The sequence below is a fragment of the Danio rerio genome, chromosome 2 (genome assembly GCF_049306965.1).
Source record: "Danio rerio strain Tuebingen ecotype United States chromosome 2, GRCz12tu, whole genome shotgun sequence".
NCBI lineage: Eukaryota > Metazoa > Chordata > Actinopteri > Cypriniformes > Danionidae > Danio > Danio rerio.
Window position 1 is genome coordinate 13,938,031 of NC_133177.1, and position 24,445 is coordinate 13,962,475.

A 24,445-nucleotide genomic window follows, 5' to 3' on the forward strand; every position below is an offset into this window, starting at 1 on the left:
TGTTTAACTGTTTTCTCGCTATAGAAGAATAAAATTTCTTCACTTATAAAGTCCGCCATGTAAATAGCAAATGCACTATGGTGTGACACAACTGACTCTTAAAGGTAATAGGAGATGAGACTCAGGTTGGTTTATTCTTACACCTATAACTAATTATAGAATAAGCTCAACCCTGTTAGACCATGCACCGTGTTGCAAAGCAAATTTTTCCTTCCTTAAAATAGCAAAAGTGGATTTTGACATGCCCTTAATGCTTTTGCGCCCTGCGCCTTGGACTTTGCGCCTGGATGGTCAAAATAGCACCCTATATCTTCTTTAATAAAAGTTGCACATCCACCACCATTTTTGTTTTTTCTGTGTTTCTTTTCTATTACACATCCATTGATCCTAAAATCTAAGAAGCTATTTAACCAAGTTTCCTGAATACATATAATATCTTGTGCTCTTCCTTTATCAATAATACATATTTTTAAACTTTTGTCCATTTGCTATTAAGCTCCTGGCATTCCAGTCTAATAGTACAATATACAATATCCAATTATTTATCATTACTCTGACTTTCCACTCGTGAAGTGCCATTTGCATCAGTACAGATAAAAGGAACAAAGTCAATTTTGTTTATTACAAATTGTGATTATAAATCTTTTTATGGAAGATTTATTTCTTCCTGGAAATGATCTTCAACCCTATCTCCTTGATCATCACTTCTTTTGGTTTCTGCTGTATTCTTAACTTCACTGGTAGCTTCTCCTTAAGTTAAGTGGTGTACCCTTTATCTCTCTGCACTTCTCGGTCTTCTGATGTATGGGACACCCTGCATACGCTGCGCTGTGACCTACTCCACAGTTCCAGTATTTAATCTCAGCTCCTTCTTTACATTTTCCATTCTCAAGTACTTTTCCACATTTAGCACAATGCATTTTCCCTTTACAGAAGTTTGCAGTGTGACCCATGCGTTCGCATTGGAGGAATGTATTCTCGCACTGAATAACTTACAAAACCTAGCTTTAATCTTACCAGCAGTATGCTTCCTATAAACTGACTTATTGCACTCAAACTATCAAATCTTTTATTATCTTATGTTTGTAAACACTTAGCAGAAATGACTGTGCCTCCATTTAAGTTTCCTTTGATATCTTCCATACTGACACTGAGCGGTTCTTGTAAAATGACTCAACGACTTTTATTGCCAATTTATTTGCCACTGCATGTTCAAACCAACAGGCCCATAAGATATGAAGATACAGTCGAAGTCAGAATTATTTGCCCCCTTCCCAATATTATTTTTTAATTATTTCCCAAATGATGATTAACAGAGCAAGCAAATTATTAGTATGTCTGATTATATTTTTCTTCTGGAAAATTTTGTTTTATTTTGACTATAATAAAAGCAAGTTTTAATTTTTAAAAGCCCTTTTAAGGTTAAAATTATTAGCCCCTTTAAGCTATATATTTTTTCAATAGTCTACAGAACAAACCATTGTTTTACAATAACTTGCCTTATTACCCTAACCTGGCTAGTTACCCTAATTAACCTAGTTAAGCCTTTAAATGCCCTGTTAAGCTGTATAGAAATGTCTTGAAAAAATCTAGTAAAATAATGATAATAATTCTGACTTAATTTAATTAATTTATGGTAGGTTATTTATTAAGTATCTGTACTGTATATGACATGAGCCTGTTGGTTAGAACATTTCTGCTGTGATTCACGTGTCAAATTCTAAAAGTAAACTTTTCTAAAAATAAAATAAAACAACAATTTCCTATAATAATAATAATAATCACAATCATTAATAATATTTTATAATATTATTAATGATATTAGAATGCTTGTTAGCTTTTGTAAGAGATTTTATGTTTTAAAATAGAACATGTAATGTTCTCAATAATAGTTGTAAAGGAAACATTAGTTCTATATGAGCCGTTTACAAATATTTCAGTTAATGGAAAATGAAGACATTTTGTAAAACAATCTGGATTTTTGTAGAATGATTTTAGGAGTATCATAACTTAAAACTTATACTAAATATATGAAATAAAAAATAATAAACTTTTTTAAACTTTTTTTTTGTTTTTAAACTTGTATTTAATGTTTACAATGCAAATCCAATTAGATCTACTTTATTGGTAAACAAAGCAAGTCTCCTATATAATATAACTAGTAAAAGACAGAAAATATTACTGTACAAACTTTAGAAAAAAACATATGAACATTTTTTAAATTAGCTATTATATCAAGATAATATTAGTAAAATTTATTGAAAAACAGAATAAATAAAAATCTTTTTTTATTAATTTACTCGATGGGCTAATAATCTGCAGAAATCTCAGGATTTCTGCACGCGCATATTCTGTGTGGGCCTACTTATGAGATATAAAGTCACAATTTTTTTATAATTACAACTCTTATTCTAACAACTAAAATTTAGTTTGCAATAATGAGTTATTAACTTTCAAAAAAGAAAAAAAAATACATATGATACTTAGATGTTGACTATTTACCTTTGATGAGGCACATGCTTATAAATATATAATGAAGAAGTTGCTTTATTTATACTAATGTAGTCATATTGTTTAAACCAAGTTTCAGTGCATTAAGATTATTGTTTTTCGTTATTTTATTACCAATAAGTGCTTTAGGTGCTAGTGATCTGATGTTAAGAAGACTGGTATGTGATTGTTCTGTATAAATATGGATTTCCATATTTTCTGAGCTCAATGTGGCAGCTCCTGTAATTTGCTTAAATCATATATATATATATATATATATATATATATATATATATATATATATATATATATATATATATATATATATATATATATATATATATATAAAAAGGGAGATGGGTATCAGTGAGGTTCATCATCAAAGCAGATGACCTTATGGTTTTTCCTGTCATTATTCATCAATGTGCTTGTGCACAAGAAGGAGCAGCAACTGCTTCATTCCGGGCCTCATTCCGGGATTTAATTGTAGACCAACTCAAAATTCCAAGAAAAACAGTCATAACTGTGAAAATTACAATTATGTTTTTATTACATAGCATAAAAAAATGTGTAAAATAAGATACAACAGAAACTCAGAATTGCAAGAATAAAAAAAAAATAAAAATCTAAATTGCAACAGGGATTTTAAAGAATCATCAGGGTCTCTGTTTCTAATTACTGTGTCAAGTTTAGACACTCTATTTTTGTTTGGTTGTATTATATTTTTTTATAATTACAACTCTTATTCTAACAACTAAAATTTAGTTTGCAATAATGAGTTATTAACTTTCAAAAAAGAAAAAAAAATACATATGATACTTAGATGTTGACTATTTACCTTTGATGAGGCACATGCTTATAAATATATAATGAAGAAGTTGCTTTATTTATACTAATGTAGTCATATTGTTTAAACCAAGTTTCAGTGCATTAAGATTATTGTTTTTCGTTATTTTATTACCAATAAGTGCTTTAGGTGCTAGTGATCTGATGTTAAGAAGACTGGTATGTGATTGTTCTGTATAAATATGGATTTCCATATTTTCTGAGCTCAATGTGGCAGCTCCTGTAATTTGCTTAAATCATATATATATATATATATATATATATATATATATATATATATATATATATATATATATATATATATATATATATATATATATATAAAAAGGGAGATGGGTATCAGTGAGGTTCATCATCAAAGCAGATGACCTTATGGTTTTTCCTGTCATTATTCATCAATGTGCTTGTGCACAAGAAGGAGCAGCAACTGCTTCATTCCGGGCCTCATTCCGGGATTTAATTGTAGACCAACTCAAAATTCCAAGAAAAACAGTCATAACTGTGAAAATTACAATTATGTTTTTATTACATAGCATAAAAAAATGTGTAAAATAAGATACAACAGAAACTCAGAATTGCAAGAATAAAAAAAAATAAAAATCTAAATTGCAACAGGGATTTTAAAGAATCATCAGGGTCTCTGTTTCTAATTACTGTGTCAAGTTTAGACACTCTATTTTTGTTTGGTTGTAAGCCCCACAATTTTAAACCCCTTCGTTTCAGGTTTTGTTTTTCGATCATGAGTCTGAATGTAACTCTGTTAAGTTCCTGTCAAGTACCATCCCAGCAGTCCCACAACGTCAAAAGATGTTGGTATTACTGTAAGTTAGATGTAGGTCTTGATGTTGAGTGACAAAAATTCAATGTACATTCAATAACAACGTCAAATGACGTTGATATTTGGGTTTTATTTGGGTTACGTTGGTAAGTGACCAAAATCCAACCTCGAGCCAACATCTTCAGTCAATGTCATATTGATGTCAAATACTGATATTTATCAGGAATGGCAACCAAAATCCATCTGATAGACATCATAGTGTTAACGTCCATACAACATCAAGCTGTAACAGCATTATACATTGTAACGTTATTACATCTTTGATATTTGGTTGTTATTAGGTTGTATTTGAAGTTGACCAAAATGCAACGTCTGTCTGACGTTGTAAACTGATGTTGGATTTTAAGGTCAACACGATTTTCCTTTCCACCCAAAATCCCATATACTGTGATGTTGGGGAACAATGCAATCTGACGTTATATTGTTATATTGTTATTGTTCTGTGCCTGCTGGGATGCCTTGTATGCCTTTTTATCCCATTATTTACCCTTTTTTTAAATTTCTGGCAAGAGACTGTCAAAGAAGAAGGTGACAGTCTGTTACCGAAAGTTACACAAACCATTTATGAAGTTTTAAATATGGATAATTTTAAATTAAATTTAATTAAATTAAAAAGAGCCACTTGAGGCAGTTTTTATAATGGATTGATTCACTTTATTAGACTTCCTTTAGACTGTTGGGAAAAAAAATACAGCTATTGTCATTTAGTACTGGACAATCCCAAGATAAATTGAGTGTATCCAAAGCTCTCTATTTTTGATCAAACTAATGTGCTTTACTTGGCCTAACCAATCACAATCAAAGACTGGAACTATTCCTTTTATAGAGATGGTTTACTTTTAGTTCTGTATTTACTCACAACACTTGCAATGACTTATTTGTTATTTTTCTTTTTGTCTTATCAGGGGGAGTGTGCTTATTTTGAGTACCTGTCTCACTCATTCCATAATAACATCATAACCGGTTTATCCACCTGCATTCGCAAACCACTCATTGCCACAAGCTCCCTGGACCGCTCTGTGCGCATATGGAACTTCGAGACCAAGTATGTTTAGCTTTGTTAAAGAGACAAGGTGTTGTCTGCATTATTATTAATGTTTAATTAAAGAGGCAGTGATTTTATTTTTACAATCTTGTCAACATTTACTTGAAGTTCTGTCTGTGTAAACAGATTGTGTGAACAAATTAATACATTAAGAAGTGCCGATAACCCACTGATTTTCCCCAGATTACAGGCCAATCCATTGGTGAGCTTGTTAACTTTCAAATCGGCCAAAAATTCTTTAGTGTGAGAAAAAAAATTAGAGCATTCCCCTTCGGGTGGGGAACTTCAATGCTATAGTGGAATTAATTCACTTCTGGGAAATGTCTGGAAAACACCATAATGACTCCACCTTACCTCCATCTCTGATGAGAGGTTTGCCAGGCAAGCGTGAGCGCACCTGCATCATAGAGAGGCATGGTCTTCCAACGTGTTCCCTTGCCTTTACTTATCCCAGATCAATAAACGATTTTTGGATTTAAATTTATTTTCCGGGAGCCGCAAAACATCTAGATAGTTTCTAGAAATTTAAATTCGACAGTACTTTGGGAAAGCCTGCAGTTCCGATAGGGAGGATGCTGCGGAGGCCACCTGCTATCCATGGAATGGCTATTTCGCATTCACAAGTTTAGTTAATTTTGACTGACATGAAATCATAAAAGCAAATAATAATGGTATAAAACAACAGAGAGTTGTAAGAAAGCATTTGATGCATGTCCAAAAGCATTTGCAATTTGTTGGAAGGAATGAGAAACTGCTACTGTGATGTGCACAAATGACTAATTGTTTTGAAAAATGCATTAACTGTTGTGCACATGTAAATAGTGTTGTGAGAAATGTACCAAAGCGACTGAGAAAAACTGTAACATTTAATTTTTAACATTTAATGATAAATGGCTGGTCAACAACAGATTGAAGGGGAAACAACTTGAATTAATTGCAACATTGCAATACTGTGTATTGCATTAGCACTGTTATATCAAACTGTCATATAGCCCATAACAGTCTCTCATGTTTATTTATTTTTAATTTTGTGAAAAATAATTTTAAATATGTGGTTTCAACAACCAGATGCATTTAGACCTGTCCAGTTTTTATATCTTGCTGTTCAAACTATGAATAATATAAATTAACAGTATTTACAATATTTAATTTACAATTGTTTGAAAAATTACAATTAAGCTTGCATTTTAGCAAGTATGCATTAAATTGACCATATGCACAGTTGTCATCATAAGTTTTCTGGCTGGCTTAAGAATGGTCAGTTGTTAATAAATAATAAATAAATAAAAACATTAACTTTAAATATTAAAAATAAAGTTTATTTTAAATAAGTAATGTTCTTTAAACTTTCATTCTCAATCAAACATATATGTTACAAACATAAAACATTTAAGCAGCACAACTGTTTAAAATAAGAAATGTTTCTAGATTTTTTACAGTTTAAAATATATCTGTTATTTTAAATTGCTCGAACCTTACTGTAATCTCTAATTAATGTTAGTATATTTGGTACTGTTATATATACAATTATATACCATAAATATACCTTTACTTAACATTTAGATTGATAGATTTGAAGTTGACAGCCGGAAAAAAAAAATGCATTTTAAAAAGCAATCAAAATATGTCTGGTCTAAGGTGTCAGATCCTTTAAGAGAGTCACTTTTGTAAGAGTGAATTTGTGTTCTCTAGTGTTTTAGAGCTGTACAAGGAATTCCAGGAAGAAGCCTACAGTGTTGCTCTTCACCCCACTGGACTTTACATCCTGGTGGGATTCTCTGACAAACTTCGTCTCATGACTCTTCTCATGGATGACATCAAGATTTTCAAGGAATTTACCATACGCAATTGCCGTGAGGTGCATCTCTAAATTGCTCAAACTGCCTTTCTCATTTGTACTTTTTATTTATGTTACCCATTTCAGAATTGTTGGTATATTTTAAAAATATAAAAAAAAATAGATTTTCATTTCTTCAGTGTCAGAAGCCTGTTTCACAAAACTAGTTGAACAAACTGGCTGGCGGAGTAGGTTGCAGGTTGACAAATCCCAAGAAAAGCAAACTGGTTAAAATCAAGTTGTTGTTTAACAAAGGCTGATATAAATGTACTGTTATTTTGGATTTCTCACAGATATTAACATCAATATTAATATTATTATTGAAATTTTAGCATGTAATGTAGATTTTTTTTTTGGATTGTCTTAAATATAAAAAAATAATATTTGTAATAATATTGACATTAAAAAAGTAGCTTGGGGGCTACTCTTTCAAAAGAGGTGCTGTCGAGCAATGTTGCCACACCCACTTCTAGAACCAATAACAAACATACAGCTTTGCCTCTTCTGGGGCCTGTTTCAGAAAGGAGGTTAAGTGAAAACTCAGAGTATTTTTACCCTGAAATGAGAAAAACTCTGGGTTTTCCGTTTCAAAATGCCAGGTTTGTTAAACTCAAGAAGGCAGGGTTAGTCAAGCCTGTTTCTAAAAGAGAGGTAACTTCAGTTACTGTGGTAACTTACTCTGTGAACCTAATCTGGGGCCTGTTTTAGTAAGGAGGTTAAAACAACTCAGAGTTTAAACTTAAACTCTGAGTTGATTTACCGAGTGATTAAAAACTCTGAGTTTTCGGTTTCAGAATAGCTGATCTGAGTTAGGTTAATCAACTTTGAGTAGACCAACTCAGAGTTGCGCACATCGTGACTATTAAAAGGCATTATCAATAGAGCACAGACATTATAAGTGACTATGCCAACATCTTAAAAAAAGAGATCACCATTTCTTACTCTGGCTGAACTTGATCTGCTCATGCAAAGTTATAGCAAATATAAGTGTATATATTTAAAAGAAGCAACCATCAGTGAAACAGAGACAGTTAGCCTGGGAAAACAGCTGCTCAAGTTAATGCGTATTTTTTTAATTTAAAGTATTTAAATATTTAAATATAATAAAATAATTAATGTTATGTGTGCTGTTTATACTTTTTTCTAAACGTTTATACACGTTTATCAGTTTTAATAGATTTAACAGTGCACTTGTGTGTCTGCCTTTTTATTGATCAAGTGATAGACGTTGATATAACATTTAGAAGGTAAGCAGTGCTAAAAATAATTTTTAGACAGAATAATAATCCCATTAATCTAGTAACAGTACATGTCGAAGGTTAAGCTGATTATTCATGAAAAAAGGACAGACCTCGTACGTGATTTTGTTCTGTGTGTGACAAAAATGTAGGCAATAGCTGTGTTTCCATCAAAATATATTACATAAATTTGTGCAAAACTGGAATAACGCCTAAAAGATGCGAATAAAGCAGCGTTTTTATCCAACGTGTCAAAAAAAAAACAATCATCACTTCCTGATTAACTTGCGCCAAATATCTACAGTAAAAACAGAATTGATTTTTTGTTTAATTAATGTACTTGCGCCTCAGAAGACAATTGACACACAATGAACACGTGGGGGCGTTTGAAGCCAGACGCAGAGACTCTTGACACGCTCCAGACGCTCGGAGGTAATTAATAATATACACTAATACTGAAACAGTTAAGGCATTTTAGAATGACTAAAACAACATTTAAGATGTTCTACAGTGTGCTCAGTCTGCTGGTTTGTCCATTCACACACATTTTTATCATCATCTCTAACAAACCTTTTTTTAATGTACATACTGTAATTTGTTAAGTGCACTTCGTAGTTTATGCGCATCTTTTCTTATCAAATAAAATTTTATCCTACTCAGTTATGCACATGTTTTATTATGTGTATTTTCAAAAGTTATGTGCATCATTACATTTCCATCAATAGTTTTTATGGGCATCTCCAAAATGAGCTCTAAAATAGGTGTGTGGAAACGTAAGGCTAAGGCGAGAAATACGCTTTATCTTTAAAAAAGGGGAGGAGACCGACAGAATCTCAGAGTTTAGAGAATAAAACCTGCTCCGGACCAGGTTAGATTCACAGAGTAAGTTACCACAGTAAAGTTACCTCTCTTTCAGAAACAGCCTTGACTTACCCTGATTTCTTGTGTTTAACAAACCTGCCATTTTGAAATGTCTACACTCATATTTGCTATAACGTTGCATGATCACATCAAGTTCAGCTGGGGAAAGAAATGGTGATCTCTTTTTTTAAGATGTTGTCATGGTCACTCCATTGATAATGCCTTTTTATAGTCTAGGTGTGCGCGCTTAACTCTGAGTTGGTCTACTCAAAGTTGATTGACCTAACTCAGATACGCTATTCTAAAACCGGAAACTCTGAGTTTTTAATCTCTCTGTAAATCAACTCAGAGTTCAAGTTCAACTCTTGAGTTGTTTGAACCTCCTTACTGAAACAGGCCCCTGGTGTGTGTGCGAAGTTTTGTGAGTTTTTGAGCATGTTTAGGCTGTTAAAATTGATTAATTTTTGCAAAAAAGAAGAAAAGTTAGAAGTATAATAAACTGAGCAATAGGCCCTACACACCAATAGAGCTCAGTCCCTAATAATGATAAAAATAATAATAATAATAATAATAAACGCTTCAATGCTTGACAGATGGACCTCGCACCCAGGCTCACTACCACCTTGGGACAGCAGAGAACCGTAGACAATAATAATTTAAGCTGATAAATGTAAAAAACCTGAGGAAATCACTTATTCATGCCAAACTTCCTTCTATCAGCAGATGACGCTATGACTGCGAATTAATATTGGCAAGTGAATGTCTTTAAAAGAGTAATCTCATCAAACCTGTGAATTTTCAGGCTGATCAGACATTGTTTGGCTAAGTTATAAGTACTTCCTCAATGGCGAAACACTAAAATTTGTCAGTCTGCCACGGACTCGCACTTTGACAAAATTCTAGATCTTCACAATCTAACATCACAAAGGGATTTGTCTTATACTGACAAAACTTGGATGCAATATGATAAAATATATATGAGTGTGTTACAATGTAAAGCATGTCACTTCCTGTTGCTAGCAGGTGGAACTAAGACTGTAGCAGTTCCAATAGGGCCTACACACCTCACAGTAGGTGCTTGGTCCCTAATTAAATGTGCAAGCAGCGATAAAAGGGACCTCACACCTGGGCTGACCGCCGCCTGGTGGCCCTAGAATGACATAGAATACTGGACAAGGCATTGGCTATGACTGTGACTCAATATTGGCATGTTGATGTTTTCAGGAAAGAAATCTCATCGAACCTGTGAATTTACAGGCAGATCGGACATTATTTGGCCAAATTATAAGTACGTCCTTTTCCATGGCGAAACACTGAACTTTATCACAATCAAAACAATGAGGTTCAGTGAAGACTAGCAGAGGGCCGCTTTAGCCAGTCTCTCTGCTCCCTTAGCAGCCCCAGTGGCTCAAGTGCCAACATTAACTACTGCCAAATTACCAGAGAGAAGAGCTGCCCTAGCCCAGGTGGGATTAAAACCATCTCTCTTCATCAGTTCCGGTCTACCCCAGAAACTTGCTTAACAGTCTACAAACTATGCAACTCATTGGACACCTCTTATACATTCAAATGGAGCGTCAGCATCAATGCTTTACAGATGGCATGTGTCTGAAACTTTGTGCTGACACGATCGTCATAGCAGCTTCAGCCTATGAATTTAGAGTGCAATTGGCTACTGTTTAAGCTGGGGTACTTGCATAAAGCAATCTGATTGGCTAGTGCTTCCATAGGCACTTGAAAGGGAAGTGTTGACACTGATGCCCCATGTGAATCACAACTGTTTTACTTGTTTTTATTTTTGAAAAACAATAGAAGATTTATCCTAGTCTAGGAGATGCAAAATGTACTCCCAATTCCAGAATTACTCAAGCACAGAAAGAAGACATTGTTCTTTTAAAGTTTCATCCATTATATGCTAATATACTTAATTTTCTATGCTTTGGTCCATAGTGTACATTCAGTCATGGTGGTCACTTGTTTGCTGCTGTCAATGGAAACGTGATCAACATCTATTCCACTATCACATTTGAGGAGATCCTAAACCTGAAGGGACACAATGAAAAAGTAAGTTTCCTGATGTTTAAAGCAATATTTCACCCCATTTGAAATTTGTCTTCAGTTACTTAACATCACATTGGCGAAAGTCATGTGCATTTACCAATAGCTTAATACAACCCCAGTTACCAAAAAAGTTGTGAAGTTTTGTAAAATGTACTGAAATCAATAATCTGTCATTCTGTTAATTGCCTTTAACTTGTATGTAATTTGCAAAAGTACAAAGAAAATATTGCTATTCATTTCTTCACCAGCAAATTTAAATTGTTTGCTGCAACACAAATTAAATAGCTTTGAAACAGTCTACAATAAGCTGATTAACTGGGGATACTGTTTTTTTTGTTTTTGTTTGTTTGAATTTGTCTTTTTGGGGCTGTTTACACATGGACACCTCATCCGATCATGAATAGAACAGATCTAAATTTACTACGAAATGGGATTTATATTCGAGATGAATATAAATCCCATTGATCAAACCACTTCAGAAAGTGGTCTGGTAAACATTTCTGGACAGGTATACATTCATCTGATTATTGATACCACATATGTAAATTTTTCACTTCTCAAAAGTAAAATAAAATAAAAATATGTGAGCGCACATACAGTGCATCAAAAAAAGTATTCATATCGCTTCACTTTTTCCAATTTTTTTATGTTACAGCCTTATTCCAAAATGGATTATATTCATGTATTTCCTCAAAATTCTACACACAATACCCCATAATGACAATGTGAATTTTTTTCTTTTTTTGAAATTGTTGTAAATGTATTTCAAATAAAAAAAAAACCCTGAAATATCACATGCACATAAGTTTTCACAGCCTTTACCGTGAAGCTCTAAATTGAGCTCAGGTACATTCTGTTTCCACTGATCATTCTCGAGATGTTTCAGCAGCTTCATTAGAGTTCACCTGTGGTAAATTCAGTTGATTGGACATGATGGTCCCCGATGGTCACTCCATCTGAGCTCCAGCATTCTTCTGTGAAGAGAGGAGAACTTTAAAGAAGGAAAACAGTCTGTGCAGCTATCCACCAATAAGGCCTGTATGGTAGTGTGGCCAGATGGTAGCCACTCCCCACCTGAAATTTGCCAAAAGGCATCTGCAGGACTCTCAGACCATAAGAAACAAAATTCTCTGGTCTGATGAGACTAAAATTGAACTGAAGAACTCATCACCAGGCTAATACCATCCCTATTGTGAAGCATGGTGGTGGTAGCATCATGCTGTGGTGATGTTTTTCAGCAGCAGGAACTGAAAGACTAGCCAGGATAGAGGGAAAGATGAATGCAGCAAAGTACAGAGACATCCCTAGCAAAAACCTGCTTCAGAGTGCTCTTGACCTCAGACTGTGACGCTCAATAATTAGGACGTGGAACCCAATTGCAAGTAAACAGTGTTTTAATGATGATCACAAAAAGACAGAGAAAATTGGTGAGTGGCTGGAAGTACACAGTCTTAGTAGAAGGAATAAACAGTAGCGTTCTGGTTCGGCAGCACCGATAAAAAGTTCATGACACTCGTCAACAGAGTGGATCAAACAGTCATCACTGAAGAAACCGGAAGCATCAGATAGTGCAACGAGGAATTAACCGAGCCACTCACCACCAGCGAGAATCAGCGGGATGATCCTGATAAAAGAGAAAGCACAGTGAGCATACAACAAACTGACAAGGTGAGACAGGAACGCTGAACATTTTTTTGTCATAAAAATGCGCTACACCTGTAGCGCGCTGATTATCAGCCGAGCGGCGTTAGGCAATAGTTCCGGTAACAATGATCATGTGACCGTTCAGCTGATGACATGAAAACAAACACCCACTGACAGGCACGTGACTCCCACTCAAACACAGAGAGAAAAGCACACATACTTAGAAACACATACCATATTAATGAACTGTCACACAACGCAGACACTTCAAATAAAGAGCAGATAGATCCACAACCGTGACATAACCCTCTCCCCTAGGGACGCCTCCTGGCGTCCCCAGATGAGCCTACCTGCTGATTGTAATCATCAATAAGAGAGTGGTCCAATATGTCCCCGGCCGGAACCCAACTTCTCTCCTCCGGACCGTAACCTTCCCAGTCCACCATGTACTGAAATCCTCGTCCTCTCCGTCTAGAGTCCAGAATGCGCTTAACCGAATCAGTCTCCCCATCTACGAGACGCGGCGGAGGGGGAACTGGTGTTTGTGGATTAATTGCCGTATGAAAAACAGGCTTTATTTTGGATACATGAAACACGGGATGAATTATCCTGTACGCTGGAGGTAATTTGAGGCGGATTACCACAGGATTAATGATTTTAGTGACAATAAAAGGGCCGATAAATTTAGATGCTAACTTACTACAGACGGTGCGGAGCGGAATGTTTTTAGTAGAAAGCCACACTTTTTGACCGACAACGTAAACGGGAGGCTTAGACCGGTGGCGATTGGCTTTAGCCTTGGTGCGCGTCCCCACTTGGAGGAGGGTCTGTCTGGCCCTATTCCAAGTGCGGCGGCAGCTCTGGACAAAGGCGTGAACAGAGGGAACCGCAACTTCGGATTCCAGACTGGGAAAAACTGGTGGCTGGTAACCTAGACTACACTGAAACGGAGAAAGGCCCGTGGCAGACACTGGTTACGAATTATGTGCGTACTCCACCCACGAAAGTTGTTGGCTCCAAGAGGATGGATTCTGCGAGACCAAACATCGCAATGTGCGCTCAAGATCCTGATTGGCTCTCTCGGTCTAGCCGTTACTCTGGGGATGAAAACTAGAAGAAAGACTAACAGTGGCCCCCAATAAACGGCAGAATTCTCTCCAAAATTTAGAGACAAACTGAGGCCCCCTGTCAGAGATCACATCCGTCGGGAGACCATGAATGAGAAAAACATGATCAATGATAGCAACTGCTGTCTCTCTGGCTGATGATAATTTGGGCAGAGAGATAAAATGAGCAGCCTTCGAGAACCTGTCCACCACGGTCAAAACTACCATGTTACCGTTAGAGGATGGAAGACCCGTAACAAAATCTAGCGAAATGTGTGACCAGGGTCTCGAAGGCACTGACAGTGGTTGGAGAAGTCTAGCAGGTGGGCGATTGGAAGACTTGGAAACCGCACAGAGCAAGCCAAAACAAAATCATGCACATCATGAGCCATAGTTGGCCACCAAAATTGTTGTTTGATAACAAATAATGTGCGACTCACCCCTGGGTGACAAGCTACCTTGGAGGAATGACCCCACTGGACGACGTCGGACCGTAATCCCTCTGGCAGGAACAAACGACTCGGTGGACATCCGATCGGGGGCGTTACCCCATCCAGGGCTGCACAGTCCCTCGACTCGATCTCCCAAGAAATGTTTGCTACGACTATGTTCTGAGGGAGCACAGGATCAGGAAATGACTTGCGATCCGAAGGATCGAAAAGACGTGATAACGCATCAGGTTTGATGTTTTTGGAACCTGGTCTGTACGAGATGGTAAAATTAAACCGTCCGAAAAATAATGCCCACCGAGCCTGCCTGGAATTCAATCTTTTAGCGGATCTAATATATTCAAGATTTTTATGATCAGTCCAGACGATAAAAGGCACCCCCAAGCCATCTAACCAGTAACGCCACTACTCAAGCTTGACGGCCAACAACTCTCGATTACCAATGTCGTAATTTCTTTCTGCAGGAGAAAATCGATGAGAAAAATACGCGCAAGGATGGACCTTGCCATCCGAGGCGGAGCGCTGGGACAGGATGGCTCCGATCCCAACCTCTGAAGCATCGACCTCCACGACAAACTGCCGGGAAGGATCAGGGGCAATGAGGACCGGGGCTGAAACGAAGCAGCCTTTTAATTTGGAAAAGGCAGCTTCGACTGCACTGGACCACCTAAATGGCGTTTTGGAGGAGGTCAAGGAAGTCAGAGGTGCGGCGAGCTGGCTGAAATTGCGAATAAAACGCCGGTAAAAATTGGCAAAACCCAGTTACCTCTGCAGGGCCTTACGGGAATCTGAGGTTGGCCAATCTACCACAGCCTGAATCTTCTCTGGATCCATGCGCATCCCCTCGACTGACACGATATGTCCCAAGAACTGAACTGACTGTGCATGAAAAACGCATTTCTCCGCCTTGACATAAAGCCTATTCTCTAACAGCCTCTGCAACACTCGTCTGACATGTTGAATGTGCTCCTGGAGAGAGTGGGAAAAAATCAGAATGTCATCCAGGTAGACATAAACTGATCTATCATATCTCTCAACATGTCATTGACGAGTGCCTGGAAAACAGCCGGAGCATTGGAAAGGCAGAAGGGCAGAAAGCAGTACTCAAAATGCCCTCTAGGGGTATTAAAGGCTGTTTTCCACTCATCCCCGGGTCTTATGCGAACCAAATGATAAGCATTGCGAAGATCTAATTTTGTGAAAAAGATCGCCCCTTGTAGGCGCTCAAAGGCTGAAGACATCAGTGGCAAAGGATAATTATTCTTAACCTTGATGCTGTTTAGCCCTCGATAGTCTATGCACGGACGAAGGGAACCATCCTTCTTTTTCACAAAAAAAAATCCCGCCCCCGCCGGTGAAGAAGACGGGCAGATGATCTTGGCTGCTAGAGAATCAGAAATATATTTCTCCATGGCCTCCCTCTCTGGAACAGACAGCGAATATAACTTGCCTTTAGGCAATAAGTCTATAGCACAGTCATAGTGACGGTGAGGAGGTAGAGAAGCAGCCCGGGACTGTCTCTTCAGGTCATGGTACTCACGGGGCATGTTTGACAGATCCACCCGCTCTTTCTAACACACAGAACAAGAAACAGTGGAACACACAGACAATAAACAAGACTTATGACAGCTCTCGCTCCAAGAAAAAACTGTGTTCTGGCCCCAGTTAATATGTGGCTTATGTAACACCAACCACAGATGTCCCAGGATAACAGGATTCTTAACAGTCTTAGTGAGAAAGAAGGAAATAGTTTCAGTATGGTTTCCTTAAGTGATAAGTCTAATAGGGGCCGTGATATGCGTGATAGTTGGAAGAGGTGGTCCGCTAAGTGCGTGAACAGCTATGGGTGAAGAAAGAGGAAAACAAGGAATCTTTAACTTATTACCTAGATCAGAATCAATAAAACTCCCTTCAGCTCCTGAATCGATGAGCGCATCACAGGAATGAAAGTTCGAGTTAAACCCCAATATAATGGGTAGAAAAGTGGAATTCGAAGTGTCTTTCCCAGACAATATTTCGCCCACCAAAAAACTCCTACCAGCAGATGGTTTGTTCTTGACCGGACATACGGCTGCATAATGACCACCAACCCCACAGTACATGCACAATCCCCCTGTGCAACGGCGACGTCTCTCCTGATGAGAGGTGAAATCTTCCCACCTGCTTGGGCTTGGGTTCCGGATCAGGGGTTGTAGCCTCTGGAAAGCAGGTCTGAGGACAAAACCCCTTGTGAGCGCCTCTGCGCTGCAGAGGGTTGTCCACCCTTATGGCCAGACTGATGAGACTGATGAGACATGTTTTCTTTGATGAGAAAGAACATGTCCCACTGGGCTTCACTGTTCCAGCCACACTCAGCCGCCAGGGTGCGGAAATCGATGGAGTAATCTGCCACACTGTGATCCTCCTGACGAAGCTCCGCGAGACGTCTGGATGCTTCCCTCCCCGAAGCAGCCTGATCAAACACTGTCTTGAGCTTCTTTAAAAAAGACTTAAAAGACAGACAGCAGGGAAGCTTCTTCTCCCACGCCGTGGTTCCCCATAACGCCGCCTTGCCAGTCAATAGATTGATTAAAAACGCCACCTTGCTCTCTTCGGTGAGAAAAGATGATGGTTGAAGAGATATGTAAAAAGAACATTTGGCAATAAATGCTTTACATAAATGGGGTTCACCTGCATAAGGCTGTGGTGGAAGTAGTCGTGGTTCGGTGGTTCGGTGGTTCAGGGAGTTTCGTTGACCAACGGGCTGGCTGGTGGGTCGACGGAGAGAGCTGGTAAGGAGGATCCGGCGCTGAGACCCGAGCTGAGTCAGTGGACCTGTGTAGTCAGCTCCGAAACTTGATTGACCAGTGCTTGGATGGCTTGGCTGGTCGTTTTCAACTGTTGGTCTTGATGATCCATCCTGGCGACACTGCGTGAAACCACATCTTGGATTTCCGCGGCACTTGCTGGGTCCATGTTGGCCAGTTCGTTCTGTGACGCTCAATAATCAGGATGTGGAACCCAATTGCAAGTAAACAGTGTTTTAATGATGATCACAAAAAGACAGAGAAAATTGGTGAGTGGCTGGAAGTACACAGTCTTAGTAGAAGGAATAAACAGTAGCGATCTGGTTCGGCAGCGCCGATAAAAAGTTCATGACACTTGTCAACAGAGTGGATCAAACAGTCATCATCAAAGAAACCGGAAGCATTAGAGAGTGCAACGAGGAATCAACCGAGCCAGTCACCACCAGCAAGAATCAGCGAGAGGATCCTGATAAAAAACAAAGCACCGTGAGCATACAACGAACAGACAAGGTGAGACAGGAACGCTGAACATTTAGGAATGGCAAATAGGAATGGGCAAAAAAATCCCAAAGACAGGTGTGCCAAGTTTGTGGCATCATATTCAAAAAGACTTGATGCTGTAATTGCTGCCAAAGGTGCATCAACAAAGTATTGAGCAAACGCTGTGAATAACTAAGTGTTGTCTTTGACTGCACAGCAACTTACCAAAACTTCTCACTGAATAGTCAACCAATGCAGGGACCCAACTTGACCAACACTCTCATAGGTGTACTGAACCACAGGGACCAGTTGCTATCATGGCAGACATTGAATCACTGTTTCACCAATTGTATATATATATATATATATATACAGCACTGCCTACTGCCCCACGGCGAACATGCAAATATGCAAACATGCAAACTCCACACAGAAACGCGTCACCCTATATATATATATATATATATATATATATATATATATATATATATATATATATATATATATATATATATATATATATATAAATCAAAAGTAACAAATTAACTAAATACTTGAGTAATTTTTTAATTTTTACTCTTACTCAAGTAACTTTCAAAATTACTTTTACTTTTACTTGAGTAACATTTTCAGCAAGTACTTGTACTCTTACTTGAGTACAGATTTTGGATACTCTACCCACCTCTGAGTAGGCTAGTATCCACAACAAAACTATCTAACAGTCTGTAAACTTTTACCTATACTACACTTGTGATATTACACTAGGTAAAAAACTGTTTGGTTTTACAACATGTTATTTGAAGACTTTCACATTTTATTTTTCAATGTAGAATTTGAAGCACCACAATCAGCTTTTCCTCACAGCCTACTTTGTCAGAAAACGTTTCGACACAAGCAATGGTCCCTGCAGTTGTGTCACGGTGTTACCCGCATTTATTATTTTAAAATAACAATAGCTAATTGTTGAGTTATAGCTGTAATTTTTTTGTATCATTTTATAAATATCCCATTGTAATAGTCCCATTGTAATTTTACTCTCAATTTTCTGTTATAAGAAATTTATACGTTATAAAAGACAACTTTACTTCTGAACGTTCGAGGTTACAGAAGTAACCCTTCGTTCCCCGAGGAGGGGAACGGAAGTGCCATGAATGGGAGGATTCGGATCAGAAGCCGCTTATCTGGAGAGTATTGAACGGGCCAATGAATGAAATTAATTGGCAGCGTAAGCTTGCGCAGGTGTGTGACATCTGCAATCATCTCAGCATATAAGCACACCTGAAGCCAGCAGACGCCATCCTTTTAAGCTGAAGAGACTTTCAAACAGCTAAGGGACAGTCATCATGGCGACGGAATATGGCACTTCCGTTCCCCTCCTCGGGGAACGAAGGGTTACTTCTGTAACCTCGAACGTTCCCCTTCGGTTGGGGAACTTCAGTGCCATGAATGGGAGAATATGGAAAGCGCCATAATGACTGCACCTTACCAACACCCCCGATGAGGAGATAGTCAAGCAAGCGTGACGCACCCACATCATGGGGGGCGCGGTCCTCCAACGTGTCCCTGGCCCTAATTTATCCTACTTCAACAGAAGTTTTACGGATTTAGATATATTTTTTGGGAAGTCGTGAGCATCTAGATAATTCTAGGAAATACGACAGTACGTTGGGAAGCGTGCAATCCCGATAGGGAGGACGCTGCGGAGGCCATCCGTTACCCAAGGGGGGGATAGATGGCAGAATTTACCTATGGACTAGCCCTAAAAAGGGGGAGTACGCATAGCAAAGAGTGGTTAGCGGAGAGGGAAGACACGGGTCCGCCCAGGGGGGGGACTTAACCGTGGCGGAATAAGCATATGGGATCGCCTAGTGGGGATCACGCATAGCAGGCACCTATACCCAAAACGCGGGCTGACCAGCGGGCAGACCTACAACGTAGTGGGCCAGCAAGTGACTCCTCCGCTGAGTCAGTGCTGGGGGCCACGGAGGAATCTGCAGGGCTCACCTGACGGGGAACTTTACTGACAGATAAAAAAGGCGCACGTACCTCCGTGTTAGGGAGAATGGCGCAGCAAGCGTGTTTCAACACCCTACCGAGTTGTCTCCTCAATCACCAAAGGGTTACCTAATACCCTTGAGGAAACCGGCTCCACCCGCAGATTGTAAAACCTTGCAAATGTGTTGGGTGTCGCCCAGCCCGCAGCTCTACAGATGTCTGTTAGAGAGGCGCCGCGTGCACGCGCCCAAGAGGATGCAACGCTCCGAGTGGAGTGTGCACGTACTCCCGGGGGACACGGCTGACCTCGACTCGAATAAGCGAGTGAAATGGCATCCACAATCCAGTGGGATAATCTTTGTTTCGATACGGCACTTCCCTGCTGCCGACCGCCATAACAGACAAAGAGCTGCTCAGATGATCTAAAATTCTGAGTACGGTCCACATAAATGCGCAGAGCGCGAACTGGACAAAGTAAAGAAAGGGCTGGGTCTGCCTCCTCCGGGGGCAGCGCTTGCAGGTTCACTACCTGATCTCTAAAGGGGGTGGTAGGAACCTTGGGCACATAACCGGGGCGGGGTCTCAGGATAACGTGAGAGTAATCCGGCCCGAATTCCAGGCACGAGTCACTGACCGAAAATGCCTCCAGGTCCCCGACCCTCTTGATGGAGGCCAACGCAACCAGCAGAGCTGTCTTCAGGGACAGAAATCTTAGAGATACTGATTCGAGTGGCTCAAAGGGATCGGATCGCAGACTCGTGAGAACGAGGGCGAGATCCCAAGAGGGCATGAGAGGGGGGCGAGATGGATTAATTCGCCTAGCACCCCTAAGGAACTGGATGACCAGGCTATGCTTTCCCACGGTGCCGCCAGCTACCGCGCTATGATAAGCGGAGATGGCGGCCACGTAAACCTTGAGAGTGGAGGGCGACAGCCTGCTGTCCAACTTCTCTTGAAGGAAAGAGAGCACAACACTAATCTGGCAATTTCGGGGGTCTTCTCTGCGAGAGACGCACCATTCAGTGAATAGACTCCACTTCAGGGCGTAGGCGCGCCTCGTGGAGGGGGCTCTAGCCTGAGTGATGGTATTAACCACCGCAGTCGGTAGGTTACCTAAGTCTTCCTCGCGTCTAGGGACCACACGTGGAGGTTCCAAAGATCGGGGCGAGGGTGCCAGATGGTGCCCTGTCCCTGAGAGAGTAGGTCCTCTCTCAAAGGGATCCGCCAGGGGAGGGCCGTCGCGAGGAGTGAGAGCTCTGATATCCAGGTCCGGTTGGGCCAAAGGGGCGCAACTAGCAGAACCTGTTCCTCGTCCTCCCTGACCTTGCACAGAAACTGCGCGAGCAGGCTCACTGGGGGAAACGCATACTTGCGCATGCCCCGAGGCCAGCTGTGGGCCAGTGCATCCGTGCCGAGAGAGCCCTCGGTCAGGGAAAAAAACAACTGGCAGTGAGCGTTCTCGGGGGAAGCAAACAGATCGATCTGGGCCTCCCCGAATCGCGCCCATATCAGCTGAACAGACTCGGGGTGGAGTCTCCATTCTCCAGGGCGTAACAGCTGTCGTGAGAGCGCATCGGCTGCACGATTGAGCGTGCCTGGGACGTGAATGGCGCGCAGCGATTTCAGCCGCGGGTGACTCCAGAGGAGCAGACGGCGGGCGAGCTGAGACATGCGGCGAGAGCGCATACCCCCCATGCGGTTGATATACGCCGCCGCCGCCGTACTGTCCGTCCTGACCAGCACGTGTTGCCGCTCCAGCACCGGTAAAAAGCGGTGGAGAGCGAGGAACACTGCCAACAGCTCTAGGCGATTGATATGCCAATGCAGCTGGGCACCCTTCCAGAGGCCCGCAGCCGCATGCCCGCGACACACGGCCCCCCAACCCGTGTTGGAAGCGTCTGTTGAAACAACAACATGGCTGGACGCCTGTCCTAGAGGCACACCGGCCTGTAGGAACGAGGGGTCGTTCCAAGGGCTGAGGGCGCGGCGACACAGCGCAGTAACCGAGACCCGGTGTGTGCCCGCGTGCCATGCGCGTCTGGGGACCCGATCGTGAAGCCAGTGCTGAAGTGGTCTCATATGGAGCAACCCGAGCGGCGTGACGGCGGCTGCGGATGCCATATGCCCCAGGAGCCTCTGAAAGAACTTCAGTGGGACCACTAGTTTGCTGTCGAGCTCCCTCAGACAGTTCAGCAACAGGCGAGCGCGTTCCTCGGAGAGGTGCGCTACCATGGTGATCGAGTCCAGCTCCATCCCGAGAAAAGAAATCCTCTGCACGGGGGCGAGTTTGCTCTTTTCTCGGTTGACCTGAAGCCCCAGTAGGCGGAGATGCCGAAGCACCTCGTCCCTGTGCACAATCAATTGCTCCCGCGAGTGGGCTAAAATCAGCCAGTCGTCGAGATAACCGAGTATGCGAATGCCCGCGAGCCGAAGGGGCGCTAGGGCACCCTCCGCGAGTTTGGTGAAGACCCGCGGAGACAGAGAGAGCCCGAAGGGGAGGACCTTGTACTGCCACGCTCGACCCTCGAACGCAAACCGCAGAAATTGGCGGTGGCGTGGAAGAATGGAGACATGGAAATACGCGTCCTTCAGGTCTATGGCTGCAAACCAATCCCGAGGACGAACGCATTGGAGAATGCGCCTCTGCGTGAGCATTCTGAACGGCAGCTTGTGCAGACAGCGGTTCAAAACGCGCAGATCTAGGATTGGCCGTGACCCACCGCTCTTTTTGGGTACGATGAAGTATGGGCTGTAAAACCCACTCTCCATCTCGGCTGGAGGAACCGGCTCGATTGCACCCTTCGCCAGGAGGGCAGCAATCTCCTCTCGCAAGACAGGGGCGGACAGGGGGTTGACCCTGGAGAAATACACGCCCGTAAACTTGGGGGGCCGTTCCGCGAACTGAATCGCGTAACCGAGTCTGATTGTGCGTATGAGCCACCGCGAGGGGCTGGCCCGCGCTAACCAGGCAGGCAGAGCCCTCGCTAATGGAGTCATCGCTACAATCGCTGACGTACCAGCGGTGGGGCAGCGCAGAGTGGGTGTGCTGATCCGGGAAGCACGAGGGTCCCGCGGAAAAGCTGGAGGAGAGCGATTCGCTCTGGCTCCGCACCCTGACTCCGGAGAGGGGGCTGGAGGGCTGAGGGAAGGGAGACCGTCCCCCCAGCGCTCGTGAGCCACTGGCGAAGCACGTAGAGTCTGCGAGCCGGAAGGCAGCGCGTCCCGGACTGGCAGAACTCGTGCAGTCACATCCGGGGAAGGGAAAAAGTGCTCTTTTACTGATGTTTTGGTGGCACTGAAAAGTACCGTTGTTATCGGGGCCCCGCCCTCCAGCGGGGAAAGAGCAAGTTTCCTCTTCTCCGGATGGCCTGTCTCAGGGACGCTTCGCGGTCCGTTTACCGGACTTAACGGCGCCCTGGGCAGGAGGGGCTGCCTGCTTTCGAGGTGAACGCCGCGCCCGCTTGGCCGGAGGCGCAGGCGGGGGCGGGGCAGCACTCGTTGGCGGGCGCCCTCGGCGAGGAACAGCGGAGGTGGATGGCTCGGCGGGCGGAGCGGGCTTACGGCCACGCCGATAGATGACATTGCCCATCGCATCCGACTGCTCTTTCACCGCCTTGAATTCCTGGGTGAATTCACCGACGGTGTCGCCGAACAGGCCAGCCTGGGATATGGGCGAGTCAAGAAAGCGAACTTTGTCAACGTCGCGCATATCGGCCAGGTTTAGCCAGAGGTGGCGTTCCTGAACCACAAGTGTGGACATCGTCCTCCCCAGCGCACACGCGGCGGACTTAGTAGTCCGAAGAGCATAGTCGGTCGCGGTGCGCAGCTCATGTAATAAGCTTGGGTTGGACCCGCCCTCGTGCAGCTCGGCCAGCGCCTGCGCTTGGTAGCGCTGGTAGGTGGCCATCGCGTGCAAAGCAGAAGCAGCCTGGCCCGCAGCCTTATAAGCTCTGGCTCCGAGGGAGGCAGACAACCTACAGGCTTTGGACGGGAGGCGGGGCAAACCCCGCCACGTAGAGGCGCCGCGCGGACAAAGATTGACCGCGATAGCGCGCTCCACTGACGGGATCGCCTCATACCCCCTGGCAGCTCCGCCGTCAAGGGCGGTGAGGGCGGAGGCACTCGCAGCACGGGCAGAGAAAGGTGCCCTCCAGGACTGCGTGAGCCTACTGTGCACTTCCGGGAAGAAGGGGACGAGAGGCTTCGAAGGCTTCGCCTTCTGGTCCTCTACGTAGCACCCATCTAGTCGGTCCGGCCGCGGAGCTGGGGGATAAACCATCTCCAACCCCACGGCCGAAGCAGCCCGGGAAAGCACGGCTAACATGTCCGCTTCAGGATCCGATTTGACAGCGCTCACCTGCCCGGAGGGGGCGAGCGGGTCCGGATCTTCGTCGGACAGTGAAAGCCCACCCTCCGATGCCGCGGAGGACATCTGATCTCCGGTGTCAGCGAGTGTGAGAGCTACCATCTGGTTAGACGGATCACTCTCACCACCCGAAGCTTGGATGGAGCGCCGTGAGGAGCGAGAGGTCCGCGAGCCCGTGGGCGGCGGATTAGCTCCCGCTGAAACCCTCAGATCTGCCCGAGCGCCCGCTGCTTTTTTAGAACAGGAGGCAACTGGGGTGGCTCGCTCTCTTGCGAAAGTTAGCCGCGATCTTAGCTGTGCAACGGTCATGGCATCGCAATGACGACATGAACCGCCCGCGAGCACCGCATTAACATGCTGGACCCCCAAACATGCAATGCAGTGATCGTGTCCATCATCCGGA

General features: G+C 42.4%; 1 protein-coding gene across 6 annotated transcripts in view; it reads left to right on the forward strand.

The window, feature by feature from the left end:
- The window catches only part of cfap57 (cilia and flagella associated protein 57), a 328,197-nt gene that overhangs the window by 44,034 nt on the left and 259,718 nt on the right, over positions 1–24,445 (forward strand). For all 6 annotated transcript variants that reach the window (XM_073923815.1, XM_073923822.1, XM_073923828.1 and 3 more), the window contains exons 6-8: positions 5,080–5,219; positions 6,912–7,077; positions 11,106–11,219. In XM_073923815.1, coding sequence (XP_073779916.1) covers positions 5,080–5,219; positions 6,912–7,077; positions 11,106–11,219 — 420 coding nt within the window. The remainder of the gene's footprint in view (positions 1–5,079; positions 5,220–6,911; positions 7,078–11,105; positions 11,220–24,445) is intronic.